Genomic DNA, 19,302 nt, shown 5'->3' with positions numbered 1-19,302 from the left:
TGTGATGACATGTATAGCAAGCCCAGCAAGTAACCCCCCCTCCAGCTCCCCCCCAAATAACCCCCCTTCTAGCTCCGGAACTTTGTTGATACAGTTTTCCTTCTAGCGAGGTCAGCAATCAGCAACTACACAACAAGCAATCTCCCCCAGCCTAAACAACCTACTCTATGCCCTTGGTTAGATAAAATACTTTTTCAAAACATACAAAGCTGTTCCCTGGTTAAAATGCAGTAAAAGTTCAGGGGTGCTTCATCAGTGGCAAGGAATGCAGCCAAGCCAGCCCACCTCTATTGTGTGGGACTCTGCACCACTAGGGGAAGCCCCACATGATGGAGCTGGCTGCCTTCCCTACCCCCTGCCATGCAGGTCCCAGGACTCTGCCGCAAGCAGTTGGGAGCCCCACTCCCTGCTTCCCAGTGAAGTCCCGGGACCTGAACAGCAAGGGGCGGGAAAGGCAGCTAGCTCCATCACACGGTGCTTCCCCCAGTAGTGTGGAGCTGCGCAGACCCCTGTGCAGTAGAGGTGGGCTCCTTGCCACCATGTGAAGCACTGGCTAGAGCCACATGCCACTGGGCAGCAATGCCTGTGCAGGCCACAAGCACCCTGAGTGCCTGCAGCCTGCTGCTACCACCAGCAGTAGGGGCTGTGCTCCATGGGAGGGAGTAGAGAGTGGAGATTCCCACTCCACCCCACCCAACCCTCCCTTACACCTCACAAACCCCACACAGGCACACCCCCTCACAAAAGTACTTTGCCAAATGTACTTTAAAAACATAGATTTTCATATTTATATGCTTTATTATATGTTGTATATAGTACGCAAACTTTAATAATTATATCCTGAATGTTGTTGTTATACTGCTTTATAGCTGTTTTGTTTTCACTCGTGTTTGGGGTCCTGTGAATTTTCAAGTGTTAAACTGGGGTCATACTGGAAAATAGTTTGGGAAGCACTGCTCTAATATAATAACCACATGATACTGCCCTGATGGGCACTACAGAAACCCATTAATAGACCTGAGGACAGACTATATATTTTGTTATTTTTAGCATTCAAAGATTAATTGGAGTAATATAGTCATATTTTGATATATTCATATATTTTTAAAGCCAAAAGGTACCTTTATGATCCCTGACCTGTATAACACAATCCATGGAACTTCACAAAGTAGTTCTTGCATCAGTCCATAACTTCTTGTCAAACTGGAGCACATCCATTACAGTAATTTAAAAAGACTTCATGTAACAAAGACTGTTCCACTTCCCTTAGTTCATTGTCCCAATGATTCATTACTTTCCTTGTCAAGAATTTCCACTTTATTTTTCATTTGTGTGTGCTACTCACATCTGTACTCATAGGCAGTATTGAACACTTACGATAGACAGACTGATACTTTATGATCCTACTTCACAATACATTGGCCATTGTTTGTACTATGTTTAGAAAAAGCTCAGGCCATACAATGAGATTATAAATTATATACAGGCAACGTTCTTTGGGTAGATGTGATATTTTATTAGACCAACTGAATAGTTAGAAAAAAATGTTCTTTGCCAATTTGGGGGGACAAACGCCTTTCTTCAAGCCTAGGGAGACTGAAGAAGGGTGTTTGCGCCCAAAAGCTTGCAAAAATGTTTTATCCAACTATTCAGTTGGTCTAATAAAAGATATCACATCTACCCGAAGAACCTTGCCTGCCTTTGTCCTTCGACTTGCACGGTTACAACCAACAACCCTAAAATACATTCACAATGACATGTGTACGTGTGTGTGTATTTTATATATATATACACACACACACACACACACACACACACACATATATCATTGAAAAAAATATATTTATACACACACACACACAGACAGTGTGTGTGTGTGTGTGTGTGTGTAATATTTTTTACAAAAGAACCTAAATCCCAATTCCTATTAAAATCCCCAGGAGCAGGAGGGGCTCAACACATCTGGAATATCATCTGATATTCAGAAATAGGTTAGAAACAGTAATACTTGCAGTATCAGTAATTGAGGCAAAATCTTCCTAAAATATGGGAAGAGAGACTGAAATGTTTTACATCAATTATAAGGTGTGTAGCTCAATTAAATTCATCTGTATTTATTCAGTGCTGTCAGTTCTCTGTCCTGTCAACATCTGAATATATAAATTGCCACGTATGAGTAGCTTCATTGAGTTCAGTGAGACTAAACCATTGTTCAAATTTCTGCAGGACCAAGAGTCTGAAATTTTCAAATGAGAACTGAACTCTGGACTTCCTTAGATCACTTAAAAATACTAATTTAAATGGTTTGAGGGAATATTTTAGTCCTTTAGTTTATTTTTAAATTATTTCTAAATTGAAAAAGATCAAGTAGCTGTCAGCTTTTAATTGAATATTCCCATAAATCAATGGGGAAAACAACATCTTAGTGAATGTAGTAATTACTGTGGGAAATCACAGCAATTTGTTTTATCATGGAAATAAATATGTACATGCTAAATAACATATTTATACTAAATCATGAAGCTTTTTACCAAATCTAGTACCTTTCATTTGGATATGTTTAGGTAAATATTTATACAGGCTAACAAATCTGAGATGAAATCACTGTCAGCTTCTAACTGCCACTTTTCTTTCAAGTACTACAAATTAACTGAAATCAAATTATTTGCATATGACTGTACAAATCAAACTGCTGGTCCATCTTTTCTTGGAAGCTAATATGCATGTGTTGAAAGCAGTTATGTACCTGCTAAGAGCTGTATTTTGCAGGTACAACCAATATATGTTTCTTGGAGCTGAGCTGGTTTAATTGACAACAGTGTGGTTTCCCTGAAACCTGTGTTTATCAGCTGGAGAGGTGGATGGGTAAAGAAAGAGGGCTGAAAATCACAAATAACCCAGCAGGTTCTCCCTTAGGATAAACTTGTGAGTATTCTCACTTGCACTTCAGCAAATGTTACATAGGCCAAATACAATCCAGAATCTCTTGTTGTTGTCCTGTGCTATCACCCTGTTTAACATGGAAGGATTAAGAGGGGCAGGGGGACTGTGTCCTTTGATTTCTTTAACTACAGGTGCCAACATCCAGCATCTCTTCTTGATCTGACCTTCATGGGATGTGTAATATCTATGGAACATGTGTCTATATTAAAGATGTGAGGAGCTGTAGACTGCCCTCCCTTGGGTTCTGGCAAGCTGCCAGCTTTGACCTAGGTTGGATATCCCTGTATTACTTGATTCCAGTTAAATAATGTTATTAAAAGCCAATTTATCTTTTTTTAATCCCATGTGCCAGCTGCATTAGTGTGTGTTTTATACTTTCCATACCAGTAAATGTCAGTCTGAACTAGTGTGGTTTAATTCACAGTGGATTACCGATTTAAGGCTGGTTGCTGTGGCTTTTACTTCAAAGGATGTTACTTCTCTGATCAGCTAGAGCACCACGGAGACCCCATGCAGCTGATCACTGCAGATGCATATGCTCCCCCTCTTCATGAAGATTTGCCAAGTATCTCAGTTCTAGTGCACCAAGAAAAAACATCTACATTCCCACATGAATGGACATCCCTTGATCCCTTTAATCAGTACATTGCATCTTTCATTACAAACAGTTATATAGTCAAATAGGAATTTTAAATCTATTGATAGTTTTTCTTCCTAAAATGCTTTTATAAACATTTGTTACTGAATTTCATCCTCTTCTTGAATATTAACAATATTATTCTGAAGCCCAGACACATTGAACATATTTGACAAAAGGAAGCAATTGATTAAAAAGTGCCAAAATTCACATGGCCAGCAAAAGTCAGCTGCTTTAATCCCATTAAGTAGTGTATATGTAGCTTGCCTTCATCCCATATATTTTAAACTAAATTCCAATAATATGGCATGTCTTTATGTTTGCTTCCCATATACTTGTCTAGCACAAGTTCTGATTTTCTGGTTCTAACTCAGGGAATTGTGTACAAGTCAGAGGTAAGGCATGAGTGATAGCAGTTCATTTTCGTTCAGCTTGAATGAGCCATCCAGTGTGGAACACTGAATGATAACAGAGCGTTTAACTTTAAATGAAAAATGTTGGATTTTATTTTTACACGGTGGGAAAGATATTTGGAGTCACAGATAGCACAGTTTGTTATTAGGTTGGTGTTTGTAATTCCTGTTTTGCTAGTCATTACCCAAATGTTTATTTGGGGAGGGGACTCCTTTGTTAGGGTTTTTTAATGCTTTCCTGTCAGGCTTGTTTTTATTATTATTGCATAAACCTCAGACTTCCAATTAAATAATTTAAAGAAACAACTGAAAACTTTGCTATATATTCAGAAAAAAAATTGTTTTCAAGTTGATAGGGACATGGTATATTAATATTATCCGTTCATCAGTGAGTGACAGTGAATATTGCAGCTATTCTGTGAACTGGTGGTACATTTTGTCTTGTGGCTGTAGAGACCAATGTTAGACTGGCAGGTCCTGCCACAGTGGTCACAGGTGTATGTAGTATTAGGGGCTATTGTACTGATAAGCTGTTTTCTTTGGTCACATTTCTGTTGTAATTTGAGTAACCATTTCTTGTCATGATGTTGGACTCCATGATTGAGAAGAGAGCGCCACTTTGTCCTGTCTCCTGCTAAGACCTCCCAAATGTTTGGATTGATTCCAAAAGCCTTCATGTCCTGCTTGTAGATCTCTTTGAAGCACATGGTATATAAATCTAGGGTAATTCATCTGATGGCTGCATCTTTCATTACCATTGGAAATTTGGGGTGAGATTTTTAAAGGCACAAATGAAAAATAGGAGCTACATCCTATTTTGCTATTACATCCCTAAGTGGCACTTCTACAGCCACATAAATGCAGTTGTTTTCATTTAGGCAAAGTTTGGTGTCTGTTTCCCCCTGTAGCAAAATAGGTTTGTCCAGAAATGTATGTACTCACTGGAGGGAAAGGAGTGGAGAAGGAGGAAGACCCTGTTACCTCTTAAATCAGGGGTGAGCAATTATTTCAGCTGAAGGGCTACTTAATGAGTTTTGGTGTGCTGTCAAGGGCTGCAAGGGGAGCCCCGCCCCTTGGCCACCCTCTTGGGACCTGAAGTCCTGCCCCTATCCCCTGACCTTTGCCACCAAAAATCCCTCCCCTTGCTCCCAGAAGTACTCCATTGGGGGGGTTCCCTCCTCTGCTGGCTTGCCCCCACCACTTCCCTACATGCTGCCCAGAGTGAGCACTGCAGCAGGGAAAGGAGGAGCCACTGGAGGCCAGGGAAGCTGAACAGGTCACCTGGAGCCCTTCAGCAGTGACAGCAGCAGCTCTGCCCGGAAGGTGCATGCTGGCCAGGCCGGGGCCCTCCTGCGCATGAGGGTGGGAGTGAGGCATGTGGGCTAGGCAGGGTACAAATAATTGGTGGGCACCAGAGGACCAAATGAAATTGCCTGACAGGTTGAATCTGGCTCATGGGCTGTATTTTGCCTACCCTGTCTTAGACGAGCAATACAGTAGGTAAGGCACTTGTCCAGGCAGACCCGCATGTGGGGCACCTGTATTGTAGACTTCTCTCACCCAGACAAGATTTAATACTTTGCATGCACAAATACAGTTTGTAAAATGATTGGCTAGGATTACAGTAAACTATATGCTGAATGTGAGCCAATAATGTGCTCTTGTTGCAAAAAAAGCAGACCGTCTACTGGGTTGTATTTAACAGAAGTGTCACTTGCAAATCAAGGGAAGTGATTCTTCCACTTTATTCTGCATTGATGAGGCCTCATCTAGAGTACCATGTCCAGTTTTGGGCTCTGCACTTCAAGAAAGATGCAGACAGATTGTAAAGAGACCAGTGCAGAGGAACAAAAATGATTAGGGGCCTTGGAGACAAGATTTATAAGAAAAGGCTGAAAGAATTAGGATTATTTATTCTTGAGAAGAGAACACTGACTGGGTATTTGATAACCATCTTAAATACCTGAAGGGCAATTATAGAGAAGATAGCTTTTCCCCAAGGCTATAGGAGATAGGACTAGGAGCAGGTTCAAGTTGCAGCACAGGAAATTTATACTAGAGATCAGGAGGAACTTTCTGACTATGAAGGTAGTTGAGTATTGGAACAGGCTATCAAGAGAAATTGTGGAATCTCCATCCGTGGCAATTTTCAAGAGCAAGTTGGATAGACACTTTGCTGGAATGGTTTAGTTAGGGAAGATTCTGCCTTGAGCAGGTGCCTGGATTAGATGACCACGTGATGTGCCTTCTAGCCCTATTTTCCTATGATACTATAATCTCACACTTCCTGGCAAAGTGTTCTAGTCACCAGCCCCAAGGTTAAGCATCACCCAGAGCACTCCCCAGTGCTTCTCGTGAAGTAGGTCCACTGGGCAGCCAAGACAGAAATATATGTAAGGTGAGGAAGAAGCAAGCAAACCAAAGGGTGGGTGGCTTATTAAAGTGGACTCCACCCCCCTCCCCACCCACCTGGAAAGGAGGCATTGGATTCTGGCCCCTACACCTAGCATTTAATATTTTTTGAATAAACAGCAGTTTCTATAGGATGGCAGACCTCAGGGCCAAAACCCTAGAACATAGTTGATGCATGGACTGAACTGTAAATGGCCACATCTACATGAGATGTTTACTGTGCCACACACTAATTAGCTGCACAGTGGCCACATCTACACAAGATGCTTGACTGCACAGTAAGCATGTGCATCTACACGTGCACATGCTTACTGTGCAGTAAACTTCACACTAATAGTGAATAAATTTGTTACCTGCATATGCAAGTAGCAAATTTACTTTCTGTTAGTAATGGCATAGTAGTACTCACGTAGATGCATGACTGGGAGCAAATCTGCGAGAGTTTGCTCCCTGCTACCTGGGAGATTGTTCCCTGCCCCTACCTGCTGCCAGGGTAGGCTCTTCCACTGAAGCCCAGGTGGAGACTGAAGCAGCAAGGAACTCCCAGCCCTGCACTCCAAGATCATGAGTGGGGGCTGGAAGACCCTTGTCTCCCAGTGCCAGCTCCATGGTTGCGGGACTCAGGCTGGGAGACCCTTATCTCCCAGCCTGAGCTCCACAGTCATGGGGCCCAGGTTGGGAGGTTCTTCTTGATGGTTAAAGAGCTGGTGCTGGGAGCTCCCTGCTGGCATGGGCTAGGGAGCCCGTTCCCTGCCCAGCTCCATGCTCATGAAGCTGAGCGGGGAACAAGCTCTCCAGCCTGTTTCCCATCCATCTCTGCACTCATGGAGCTGAGTGAAGAATAGGCTCCCCAGCCTCCAGCCCTCAATTGCAGAGCAGGGGCTGGAAACTTTCTTGGTCAGGGGCAGGTTCCAGCCCCATGCCCCAATTGGGTGATCGAGACACATGGCTTGGAAAGAGCTGCAGGGGTGGGGTAGGTCCTAGCCCCCTGCCCTAATCTACCAGTGGGGCAGCTAGCAACAAACTAGCTGCTAGCTGCCCCACCAGCAGATTGGGGCAGGGGCTGGGACCTGCCCATCCCCTGCAGCTGTTTCCAAGTCCCCTGCCCCTTACTGGGGAGCCAGGGCCAGGAGCTCTCTTCTGGCAGGGCATGGGGACATTGTTCCCACCTCAGCACAAGACAGTCCCCAGGGGCAGGGGGTAATATCCCAGCCCCGTCCAGAAGACAGCTGTCTCTCGGCCTGGTGCTCCTTGCCAGCCCCATAGCTAGCACCCTGGGAGAGCCTAGAGGTGCTTCTGGTGGTGGCAGGAGCCCATTGCAGGACCCCAGGAAGCAGAAGCAGTTTGCTGCCATTAGCAGCAAATTTTCTTCCACTTTCCTCCATGTGTAGATGCCTACCTGGGAGTGTTTACTCTCAAGTAAACTGATCCCAGATCAAATGCATGTGTAGACGCACCCAGTAAATATCTCAGCATCTGCGCTTTCACCCTTATTAGGCTGGAGTAAACTAATTTACTCCACAGCATGATAGTGCCTGTAAATACAAGTACTATTCTGCTGTGGAGTAAAAAGCTCTGCAGCAGCACACATGTACATGCTATCCCAGCTGGCTGAGGCACAAGAGTGCTTCAGTGCAGGGGCTGCCTGCCAACTAACCCCACACTGAGGAACCCGGATGTCCCAGCCAGCCTTTCCACAGCATGTTGACCTTGGGGGGAGTAGCCCCTGGCTGGCTTTGTAAACCCTGCCCTCCCCCAACCAGATCCCCTGCTAGCTAGGGCTGCTGCAACCCAGCTCAACGTGTTCCATTCCTGGGCACATGTTCAAATGGCAATAAACTCCCAGTGTATATTACTCCCAAGTAATATACTCCAGAGTTTATTGCTTCATATTAATTGCGCATGTAGATATGCCCACTATCTAGTATGATTGAGGCACAAACATTGCATCCTTGATTGGCAGGTTTAGACTTTTGTATCCCATCATACTCATGTGGAAACTCTCAATTACAGAAGTCTGCGACTTCATTACTGACTGTGGCTATTCTTTAAAATGTTTTAAGTGAGTGGAGGAGAAAAAGTTAGTATGAGCAGGGATGACAGAGATACTCCATGCAGGGATTGTGAGGGTGACTAAGGCAGGCAATTGCTGGTGGAGAAAGAAAGATACTAGAGGAGAAAATGTAAGACTTAGACCATCATCTCCCCCGCTAAAGTGCTTGCCCTTTCTGAAGCAGCTTGGAGACATCTAACCTCTCATTAACTCTGCAGCAAGTGTCTTGCCTGTTCCTAAAGCACTTTTCTCCTTAGGATCCCAGTACCAATCCCACTTTGTAGAAGAAAAGCTTGGTGAAGAGCTGTTCGATACTCATCATTTCACTTTTTAAAAAGAGGATGGTCAGAAGCAGGTATTGGATCACAGGCTGCTAATAGAGGCTCAGAGAGGACACTGGATGCTGGAGGATTGAGAATAGCTTTACTGCATCTATTGGAAGGTCGATATAGTAAAGATGTTGATCACCCTTCCCCTTCTTGCTTTGCTAACCCTTCCACTAGGACCTGTTTTCCTTGGGGAAGGATGCATTGCATACCTTGGTACAAATTTTCATAAATGCGGTAGGGGAAAATGGAATGTAAAATTGAGAAGCATCACCCAATAGGAGTCAGTGTTGCTTGGATGGGGTCTAATAGGATATTACTGCACTACTTGGATGGTTTCATGCCAAGAGGCACTTGAGTTAATGCTGTAGGTGGCATTACACACAGCTGTTCATGCTGCAGGTGTGGCACTACACACAAGCAGTGGTGCTTACTAGGGTTGGTATTGTGAATTCTTACTAGGAAAGCAATTCTGCTAATGGTTCCAGTAGTTGATATTACTGGACTGTCACATATTGTATACAGTTGACTGTCTCTGCTCTCAAGAGCCTTGGACTAGGAGAGGGGATGCTGAAGAGCAGGCAGCTGTTAGGTGCATTGACAGAGTATTTACAGTGAACCTGTCTACATGTACAAATAATCTGGGAGCAATTGAGCAATTTACTCTAAAGTAATGAAACTCTCCTGAACACACAGTGCAGGAACATGGGACAGATTTCCTGCTCCTAGCAGCAGGTTGCTCCCACTCCCTGAGGCCCTGCACTGGGACCCTGCAGCATCCAGGGGGAGCTCTGGCTTCCCTTGGGTGCCAACCCAGGGGCTGGCAGGGATCATGAGCTAGGAGCCAGCTGTCTCCTGGTGGGGGTTGGGACATTTTTCTCTGCCCCTGGGAGCTGCCTACTGCCAGGGCCAGCTCCACCACTGGAACCCAGGCGGGGTCAATGTCCCCCTGCCCCAGCAGCAGGGAGCTCCCAGCCCCCGCTCTGCAATTGTGGGATTGGGGCTGGGAGATCCTTATCTCCCAGCCAGATCTCTGCGGTTGTAGGGCCCGGCAGTGGGAGAAAAGAATCTTCCAGCGCTGGCCTCACAACCACGGAGCTGGTGCTGAGAGAGAAAAATCTCCCAGCCCAAGCCCAGTGACTGCGGAACTCAGACTGGGAGATAAGGATGTCCCAGTGCCGGCCCTATGACTGTGGAGCTAGCACTGGGAGTTAAGGATCTCCGAGCCCAGCCCCCCTGACTGTGGAGCTAGTGCTGGGAAAGAAGAGTCTCCCAGCCGGAGCCCCACAACTGAGCCATCCCAGCAGCAGGCAGCTCCCAGAGGCAGGGAGCAATATCCTTCCCCCTGCTGCCCAACTGACCCAGAGTACATTTGCTCCTGGTCAGGCATCAACACATATGCTACTGCGCAGTAAGTAATCGAGAATGAATTTTCTACTTGCATTTGCAGATAGAAAATTGTCTTGCAATTAGAGTAAATTGCTTCACAGTAACCATCTGCACATATAGAGAGTGATGCTTACTGCCCTAATCTCGAGTAAAGCATATCGTGTAGATGCACCCAGTGAGTCTGCTGTAGCCTTGATTCTGGCCAGTGCTGCTAACCCTCAGGGGCATCCAGTGGCCACACAGCATTTTAAAAAATTGAAAGAGAAATTGCTGCTCAACTGAGCAGATTAGAAAGCAAGCAAGTTGGAGGTTAACAGCAGCTGCATGAACCATTCCAGCCCTACTCTGCGTCATAGAGAGCAGTACATCTTGAGACCCTGACTTAGTTTACATTAAGTTCTTACTGAGGAATTTCCCTGAGCCAATTTGGACTCTAATGAATACAAATAACTGCAAATAGTATTTGGCTCTAGCTAAATATCAGGCAGAGGAATACATACTTCATTTACATGTATTAAGTTTGGCTGTTACAGCAAATATACTTAACATCTATTTAATTAATGCTGTTGTCCAATCCCATCATTTTACTGAACAATGGATTAAATGTTTTGCTTCCTATTATATTGTTATCAATAACTTGGTATTATAATCACAAGGCAATGAAAAAGCTGCCCAGCATGTATGCATTTACCTGTGATTAAAAAGTCATAAGGTACTGTCAGCTTACCTCTAATCATAATTAAAGGGGATTAGTTCCATTTTCTACAATGGTACTTTGGTAATTAAATCTACCCTGAAAAGAATTACTTATTGCCACTAAAATGATTTGCATTTGTTTCTAAAATGCATACTTGCAAAGGCTAAAACCCTTATGCTGAGTGCTTTTGTGTTTATGACAGTTTTGTTGACTGAGAGGGTTAGCATAAGTATTCACATTTACCTTCAGGCACTGTTGCCAGAAGCACAATTTTTTAAACTATCGGGACTACATTGATTTATCTCAGTTTAAGTGAAGAGATTGACATCAGTTTGCATCACCTGAGTACCTGGCCCATAAATTGCATTTTTGAGGAAAGAAAAAAAAACACCTAGTAACTTAGACAGCAGACTTTACACTTGCAATGAAGTCAGTCCTGAATGAGAAAAGGGTAGGCACAAAAGGAGTTTAGTCTATCTCCAGACAGATGTACAGGAGGATGTGACATGAAATGGCAAAAAGAAAGAGGTACTATCATGGGAAAGGGACCTGAGGAGAATAGAGCCTAACCCTCACCCTTCTCTTAACCCTGGCTGGACCATCATCAGAGCAGGTTATGAGAAAATGAAGGGAAGTGGCTGAGTCATCCATGGCAAGGTACCACAAGGTGGGATCGGTGCCTCTTTATCGTCATCCAGCTTCCAATAGATATTTGAATACAGCAACCTAAACAGAGCCTCAGGATAATGTCAGAATCCATCCAGACTCCAGTTTCAGCTTTGGACTGAAAGTCCAGTTCAGCTTTGGACTGAAAAAATCACTGGAGCAGGAAAGATCTGACTGGAGCACAATAAACCTGTGGAATATTTTAAAAGGTCTGGGAGAGATCTTTTAGGCGGAAGCCTGTTGGCAGTTGGGATTCTGAGTCAGAGAACATATTGGGATTGGACAGAAGGAGCTAGAGGCTGCAGATCCATCTGAAGTTCAAGAGAGCATGGTTTGGTTCAACTGGCTGGCTGGGGGCCAGGTCATCTAAGTAGCATGGGAAGAAAAAAGTGGGGAGATGGGTAATGGAAATTTGAAAGTATTTAGAAAAGTACCTGGACTTTGGGAGCTCTTCTGTCTCACCAAACACGTTAAAGTTCAACCACCACTCCTTCAATCACATGAGGATATCACAGCATACTCTTAATCCTCAAGTAAATGTAAGATAGTTTCCCGGGGTACATTTTGGTATTGTTGTTATCAGACTGAAAGCCTAGAAGACACGTTCAGAATAGGGAACATTAATAAGGTCCACACTTTTCAAAACCTTTTATGAGATTTTTATTCTATAATCCATTGCCAAAATAGCACCATCTGACTGTAGGCTAATATGATTCATACCTGGAGAATATATATATAGAACATTGCCTTTATAATACAGTCTGAGAATTGTCTCAGGGCTTTTGTCTTGCAGTTCCTGTTCATTTCATTTTCTTTGATACTGCTGCTTATAATGGTACCCTCTTTTAGGGCTGTTGGCTGTTCCCCAGCACTGCAGCCGGGAGAGCTCTGGTTCCACATATCCCACTCCCTGTTTCATCAGTGTCCTGCTTTTGTTCTGGGTGATTACAAGGAAGCTTATAATTGTGGCTGACTCTGCCACATTTGTGAATTGCTATGAGGGTTTTTTCCTTGTTTTCCCTGCTTTTTACCTGTGACATATTGTGGGTTTCATTCTGCACATGTGTAACAAGTGCTCTGTGGCTGTGATGTGCAAGGGACTGGAGTAGACTGTTTTTTTAGGACTCTTTGTTGCCTGCAAATGCAGGGGTCTGGACTCACTGGCCTGAGATGTCTATTCCAGTCCTACTTTCTGATATTAATGAAGTGCTTTGGATTCCTTTTTTTTTAACCAGGTAACGATGACTCCGACATAGAAATTCAAGAAGATGAGGGATCTGATAGTGAAGTGGAAGACAGGCAGCTCATGAAGCATCACACAGCCATGGAGATCCCAATGCAAGGTATCACCACCTCTCCTTTATTGCCTCTGTCTGACAGGGCACATTGGCAGTGCTCCTCTGGCTGCTCAGAGCAGGTTTGATGCATTTCAATTTATGGGACACTTTGGGAGGTAAGTTCCTCCAAGGGTTCAAAAACTTCCACACAGCTCAGTTTGCTTGAACAGTGTGAGGACACCATTATGCTTTGGAGAATAGGGGTCAGTTAAAGGGAGCCTTAACAAGGGAGTCTTTATTGGAAAGGTCACTGCAAAGAGAAAAATCTTGCCTTATTTTTGCTTTGCCTAGATTTAGAAATAAAGTTGGATCAAGCCTTTGGCAGGTGTTCCAATGCCATTTCTTGTTCTTCTTTTTCCTTAGCTGTAGATGTAGAATTCCAATTGCTGTGCACTATACCAGTTTTTGAAGGTGCTGCCTGAAAGCCAGGCCTTTCCCTATGCTCATAAAGCTTCCTGAACTGCCCAAGTCATGGATCAAAGAAGTGTGAATGCTCTCTTATGAGAGGGCCCCTGGCACCCATAATTGCTAATACAAGGTGAAGTGGAGGCTTTAACCTTCAGGTTACCCAACCAAATGCAGTCTTGGTCAGGTGTGACTCAACGTAGTTACTATATGAGGAGTTTGTTTATTGGTTTGTGGGAAATGGATTGATGCAGTTCCTAGTGGGCAGATGACCGCAGTCAAAAATGAAAAAGATTCCTAAGAGTTGTCACTCATGTCACCTTTAGGCCAGGAATTACTGTCACCTGCCGCTAAAGCCCCACCTGGGTGTGGGTAAAGTGGCAGCATGAAGAAGCTCAGACTGATGCTACTTCTGCCAAAATCTGTTCTTAAGAAAGACGGACAAGTCTGAATCTGCTCTCACTTTCCTAGAGTGCCTTACATACATGGGAACTGAACCTGGCTCTGGAGTGCCTGGGCTGACATGCTTCAAACACTTTTCTCTCAAGTTATTTTCCATAATTTTCAGTCTGAGTAAAATGTTAGGAGCCAAAAATACCTTTTGACTCATGCAGACCATCACAGACACAAATATTCATAAACAATTTGTGCATCATAGTTTCTCAAATGGAATATAAGGATCTCTGTGTCATCACAGGCTTAAGACTGTCACAATGATTAAACCTAAACTGTACATATGATCCTGCTCCTTATTGCTGCCCTGGGAAATAGCTACATACTTCACTTACTTCCATCTTTGTCATTTGCATTAATCAGCTTCTCACAGAGTGAGAGTATTAACACTGGGGTCGAATAGAGCACAAACTGACCTTTCTAATTGTCTGGCCTTAACAGCAGTTTTGGAGGGAAGAAAGCCTGGGTGGAAAAGCAATGGATTTTGGTGCCAGTGATTTTTCCAAGAAAAGCTTTGTTGTTGCAAATTACTGGCTGCAAACCCAGAATTAGCTCAAGTATATTTTTTTTATGCTTCAAGTAGGCAGTTCTTAATCCTCTGGTATATCTCCTCTGCCAGATTGCTTCAATAGCTTGCCATAGTGTTATAACTGCTGCTCATAGTGCTTCAGGCTAGGGACAGGCATTACACATAAACCAGTTTAAGTGATCAGAAACTGGTTTAAACCTGTAACAGAACAGATGTTCAGTGCGTATAAGCCAGTTTGAGAATGGCTGAAACTGGTTTGAGATAAACCTGGTTGCATGTAGTATCAGACTTAACTGAATTAGCTCAAACCAATTGCTGGAATGCTCTCTGGGCAGGGCAGGACTCTCTGCCCCACAGCAGGGCTGGTCCCTCCTCTCTGCTCCCTGGCTGAAGCTTCAGAAACTGCATGCTGCTTCCCCACGCCCCTCACCACTCCCTGCTAAGCAGGAATTCCCCCCTCCCCTCTGCCTTGCTGAGGAGATGTCTATGTATTAGCTAGCAAACCACATGCTGGCTATGGTCCTGAAGCAACAGGTAGAATCAACAAGTAGCTGGTAATGTTTTCTTAATTGGGTGATTAAATACTGTTATCAATTCCCTGCTGGGCTAATCAGAGCCTGGCCACACCCCGCTCGGCTCCATGCTGTGGAAGGTAGGGAGGGCTGCTCTAGCGCCCCCAGCTTCTAGCCTGAGTCACTGCAGGCATGTGCCTACATTTCTGGGATGTCTGTCTGGTTACAAGACTGATTTTGTCTAGCCAGATTAGACTAACCTGCAAAGATTGAATCAATTCAGGCTCAGGCTTTTTGAATGTCTGTCCCTAGCCTCAGTGACTTGTAATTCATCCAAACAATACCATATGCTCCCCCTGCACAGAATATTTTTTCTGGTAGAATTCCTCTCAGGCTCATAATGCTCTGGCACTTGCTGCACTGGCAGAGGTGGGAAGAAAGTTTGTATAGTGTCAGTTACCTGGTATTAATCTCACTTTCATGAGCATTAGCACTGGAGTTTCCAGCAGAGCCAAAAGGAATGAAGAGTCCAATTCATATTGAAATGTAAGGCAAATTGTTCAGACCATAACCTGGCACCTGGGTTTCATTTCCTATCCTGTTATAAACTGCCAATATGATCTTGGGTAAGTTAGTGAGGACCAGATCCTCTTTAACCTTTCGTGTCCTCTTGTGACAGGTATGTAGCTATGGACCTGCAATTGTTGACATGTATTCCTAGTTTGACTTTAGCATTGCCTATGCTGCCCTACTGGGTATGCTCAGTAGGACTGTCCTCTACCCAGGTAGCTGCCCAAGGGAAATAAAATTGACCAGACACTCACGCAAGGCCATGAGTAGCAGAAGGGCGCATGCTCCTCTTTTAGCTCAGGTGTGGCCAACTCACACCACGTGTGCCACAAGTGGCATGGTAGTGTTGGAGAAATGATGTTGTAGCCTGATGGTCTAGGAATTACGCAAAAGGCAAGGATTTTTTTATGATATCTTTTATTGGACCAATTGTATGTCTGGGCACAGGCACCAAGTGGCATGGGCAGCCTCTGTGTAGCATGCAGCAGACTGGGGAGAAAGCAAGGAACACAATGGCAAATAAGACAAAGAGCAGAAAACAGAGCACAGATTGCAGGTGGAGGGGGTAGAATAGCACTTAGGGAGGGTACAGAACTTATCTTGTAGCATCCCTGCCAAAGAAGTTGGCCCCCCACAGTTTTAGCCCAATAGACTCATACAGTGATTCTCAGCCAGGGTGCAGAGACACCCCCACCTACCTTGAGATTGTTTTAGGGGTTCCATGGGTTGCCACTCAATGTTAGCACTGTTAGATGTATAAATATGATTCACAAGATAGATTCAGAGATTTCACATCAGGTTGAAAACCTTCTGATGTGTTGTGGTCTTTCTGAGTTCTTTGCAATAAAAGAATTGCTCTGTTATTTTTCAGTAGTCAAAAAATGAAAACTGTGAGCTGGCTTTTTCGAAGAGGTGCCTTGAGTCTAAAAAAGGTTGAGAACCACTGGCCTAGTAGTTAGGATACATATCCAGCTAGCATGAGACCACCCCTCATACAGGAAGGGTTCAAAACTACTTCTCTGCTAAAAGCTCTAACAACTAGACCATAAAAAACAAGCACAAGCCTTTCCAGCCTCCCTCTTAGCACTGGGCAGCCAAGGGAGAGTGATATGTGGAGCCAGAAGGCAGCAAACCAAGCAGAGGAAGGGTGGTCCAGTGAAATAAATGCTGATCTTGACAGGAAGTGGCTTAGCCTCTACATTCTATCCTTGCCCCCTGTTCCCAATAGGGTAAGAATTTTCCTAGTGTTTTTTATCCAATGAATATTAAAGGAAAAGGGCAGTGAGATAGCTGCAAGAGGGCTACAGGCTCAAACTCCTCTGGGTGAGGAAGACCTAAAATCCTGGTGTTCTCCTCTCTGGGCAAATGCCCTCACCACTAGGCTTCATTTTATTTTTAGCAGGTATATATGTGGGACAAACGTATTTCCCTGCAGGGGGAATAGAGTCCAACCTTTGTGTAAGTGCAAAATGTGCAGTCACATGGCTACATACCCACAGTCTACATATGTAAAATGTAAAGAGAATCTGGTCCTTTGTCTATTTGTGTCCTGATTCCCTATCTTCCAGAAGTAGTGGAAGGCTGTACACATGAATGATTGTGGAGATGCCATGTAAGTACTTGTGATAACATAGCAATAAGCTCTTTTGAAAATCCAAACCTAAAAATTGATTGGCAATTTGCAGTTAAATCCCTTTAAAAACACATATATAGGTATGGATGTATACATGCACTAACATGGGTTCTGTTTTCATTAAAACAGCTGAGTCACTGAAACTGCATATGTAGTAACTTGTATAAATAACACTCTTGTTTCCTGTTACCTTAATTCAAAAAATTGGAAAGTCTCATCCTTAAAAGAAGCTGATAGAAATAAAATGGTGCCTTTGTCTTTTAATAAGGAAACTCAGTCAGTTGTAGTTAATTTGTTTAGCTACTGTTCCTATTCACTTGTTCATCTCCTAATTTCTTATGAAGCTGGCAATAGACTTTTCCTTCCTGACCAGAATAGACAGACAAGTGCCACAAGGGTCAAATAGAACATAGCCCTATTAACTGTGTAGGTAAACTCAGGAGCTTCAATGCAATTCTCTTCCACCCTGCTTGAGTCTCCTCCCCACTCCTTTTTTGTGACTTATTCATAAGAGTCAGATGATGGCATGTTGCAAAAATACATGTGTAAAGGGATTTTCAGGCACTTGAACAGGGTGAAATAGAACTGCATGTAGGCACGTAAGTCCACTTGTATGCCTAAGAGTGGCCGAATGTGTTTTGCCATGGTGAGTGGGCAACGAACATGCCTACTCTTGATGTGGCTGTCTAGGAAAGTAGGTCACTTGTGGTTATGTGATTTAATTTACATTTTACATTTATTTTTATTAATAAAATAGCGCATTGCTTTGTCATGAAGTAGGTTTCATTTGAGATTTGTAAGGCCCGTTTTAAGTATGAATTACAACTCAGCAATCCACCTTTATTCTGGTGTCTGATAGGTAGGTAGGGCTATAGTAGACAGAAAAGCTAAAGCCCTGATTTCATAGATTTCATAGACATCAGGGCTGGAAGGGACCTCGGAAGATCATCGAGTCCAGCCCCCTGCCCAAAGGGCAGGAAGTCAGCTGGGGTCATAGGATCCCAGCAAGATAAGCATCCAGTTTCATCTTGAAGGTGTTCAATGAAGGCGCTTGAACCACCTCCGGTGGCAGGCTGTTCCAGACCTTGGGGGCTCAGACAGTAAAGAAGTTCTTCCTTATGTCCAGCCTGAAACGATCTTGAAGTAGTTTGTGACCATTCGACCTCGTCATCCCTTGGGGCGCTCTGGTGAACAAACGTTCCCCCAGATGCTGGTGGTCACCCCTGATAAACTTGTAGGTGGCCATCAGATCACCCCTGAGCCTGCGCTTTTCCAGGCTAAAGAGCCCCAGGGCTCTCGGCCTGTCATCGTAGGGTCTGCTTCCCTGACCTCTGATCATGCGCGTGGCTCTTCTCTGGACTCTCTCAAGCTTCTCCACATCCTTTTTGAATTGTGGAGCCCAAAACTGGACACAGTACTCCAGCTGCGGCCTCACTAAGGCCGAGTACAGGGGGAGAATGACGTCCCGGGATTTGCTTGAGAGCAAAAATAAAAATGTTTGTGCACTCCCTGCTCCTCCATTGCAGAAATCTATTTTAATCCGTTTTTAAAAACACACTTATTCTCTAAAGCAATTGGCTCCAAAATGTGGTACCTCTACTTTTGCTATTTACACACTCTCCTTTTTCAGAACTTGGCCAGTCTGCTTCTGACTCCAGTGTCCACATCATTAATGAAGATGTTGAACAGTATGGGTCCAAGGACAGAGCCTTGGGGGACCCCACTGGTCACAGGACACCACGATGAGTGACTTCCATCAATTACTACCCTCTGGGTCCGACCCCGGAGCCAATTTTCCAGCCAGTGGATCGTGGAGGACCCAAGGCGACAATTGGCCAGTTTCTCCAAGAGGCGATCATGGGACACCAGATCAAAGGCTTTTTTGAAGTCAAGATATATGACATCAATCTCTTCTCCCTTGTCCAGGTGATAGGTCACCTGGTCGTAGAAGGAAATGAGATTGGTCAAGCAAGGAAGCTAAGTGACCTTTTCCAACATTGTTATGTGGGATGGGGGCAGTGCTTGGATTATGTCCTTATTGTTTAACAGTAGAACGCAGGTCATTCATATCCGGGTGGTTCACAGCCTGCTTAATTCTCAGTCGGTTGCCAAATTAAGGAAGAGCCACTCAGCAATTTACTATAGCTCTTGCTTCAAAAGGTGCTGCGTTGGTGATCCCACCCATCTAATTGGAGAAGCCCCACCCTTTGAAACAAAAACTATACTGGGCAACTAGAACACTTCAGCTGTTTGTTACGTCTCTGTTTACACTAGGTTAATTTGGAAACCCTTGTCTTCATAGGCAGAGTTGGGAAGTTAAGAGTGTA

The 19,302-nt window shown here is 44.1% G+C and overlaps 1 protein-coding gene across 7 annotated transcripts in view; it reads left to right on the top strand.

The window, feature by feature from the left end:
- The window catches only part of CLUAP1 (clusterin associated protein 1), a 235,725-nt gene that overhangs the window by 196,618 nt on the left and 19,805 nt on the right, over positions 1-19,302 (top strand). For all 7 annotated transcript variants that reach the window (XM_025192197.1, XM_025192194.1, XM_025192195.1 and 4 more), the window contains one exon: positions 12,772-12,879. In XM_025192197.1, coding sequence (XP_025047982.1) covers positions 12,772-12,879 — 108 coding nt within the window. The remainder of the gene's footprint in view (positions 1-12,771; positions 12,880-19,302) is intronic.

This window comes from Alligator sinensis, unplaced genomic scaffold (assembly GCF_000455745.1).
Source record: "Alligator sinensis unplaced genomic scaffold, ASM45574v1 scaffold1297_1, whole genome shotgun sequence".
Lineage (NCBI taxonomy): Eukaryota > Metazoa > Chordata > Crocodylia > Alligatoridae > Alligator > Alligator sinensis.
Note: the sequence above shows the minus strand (reverse complement) of the source record. Positions and strands in the feature narration are given on the sequence as shown.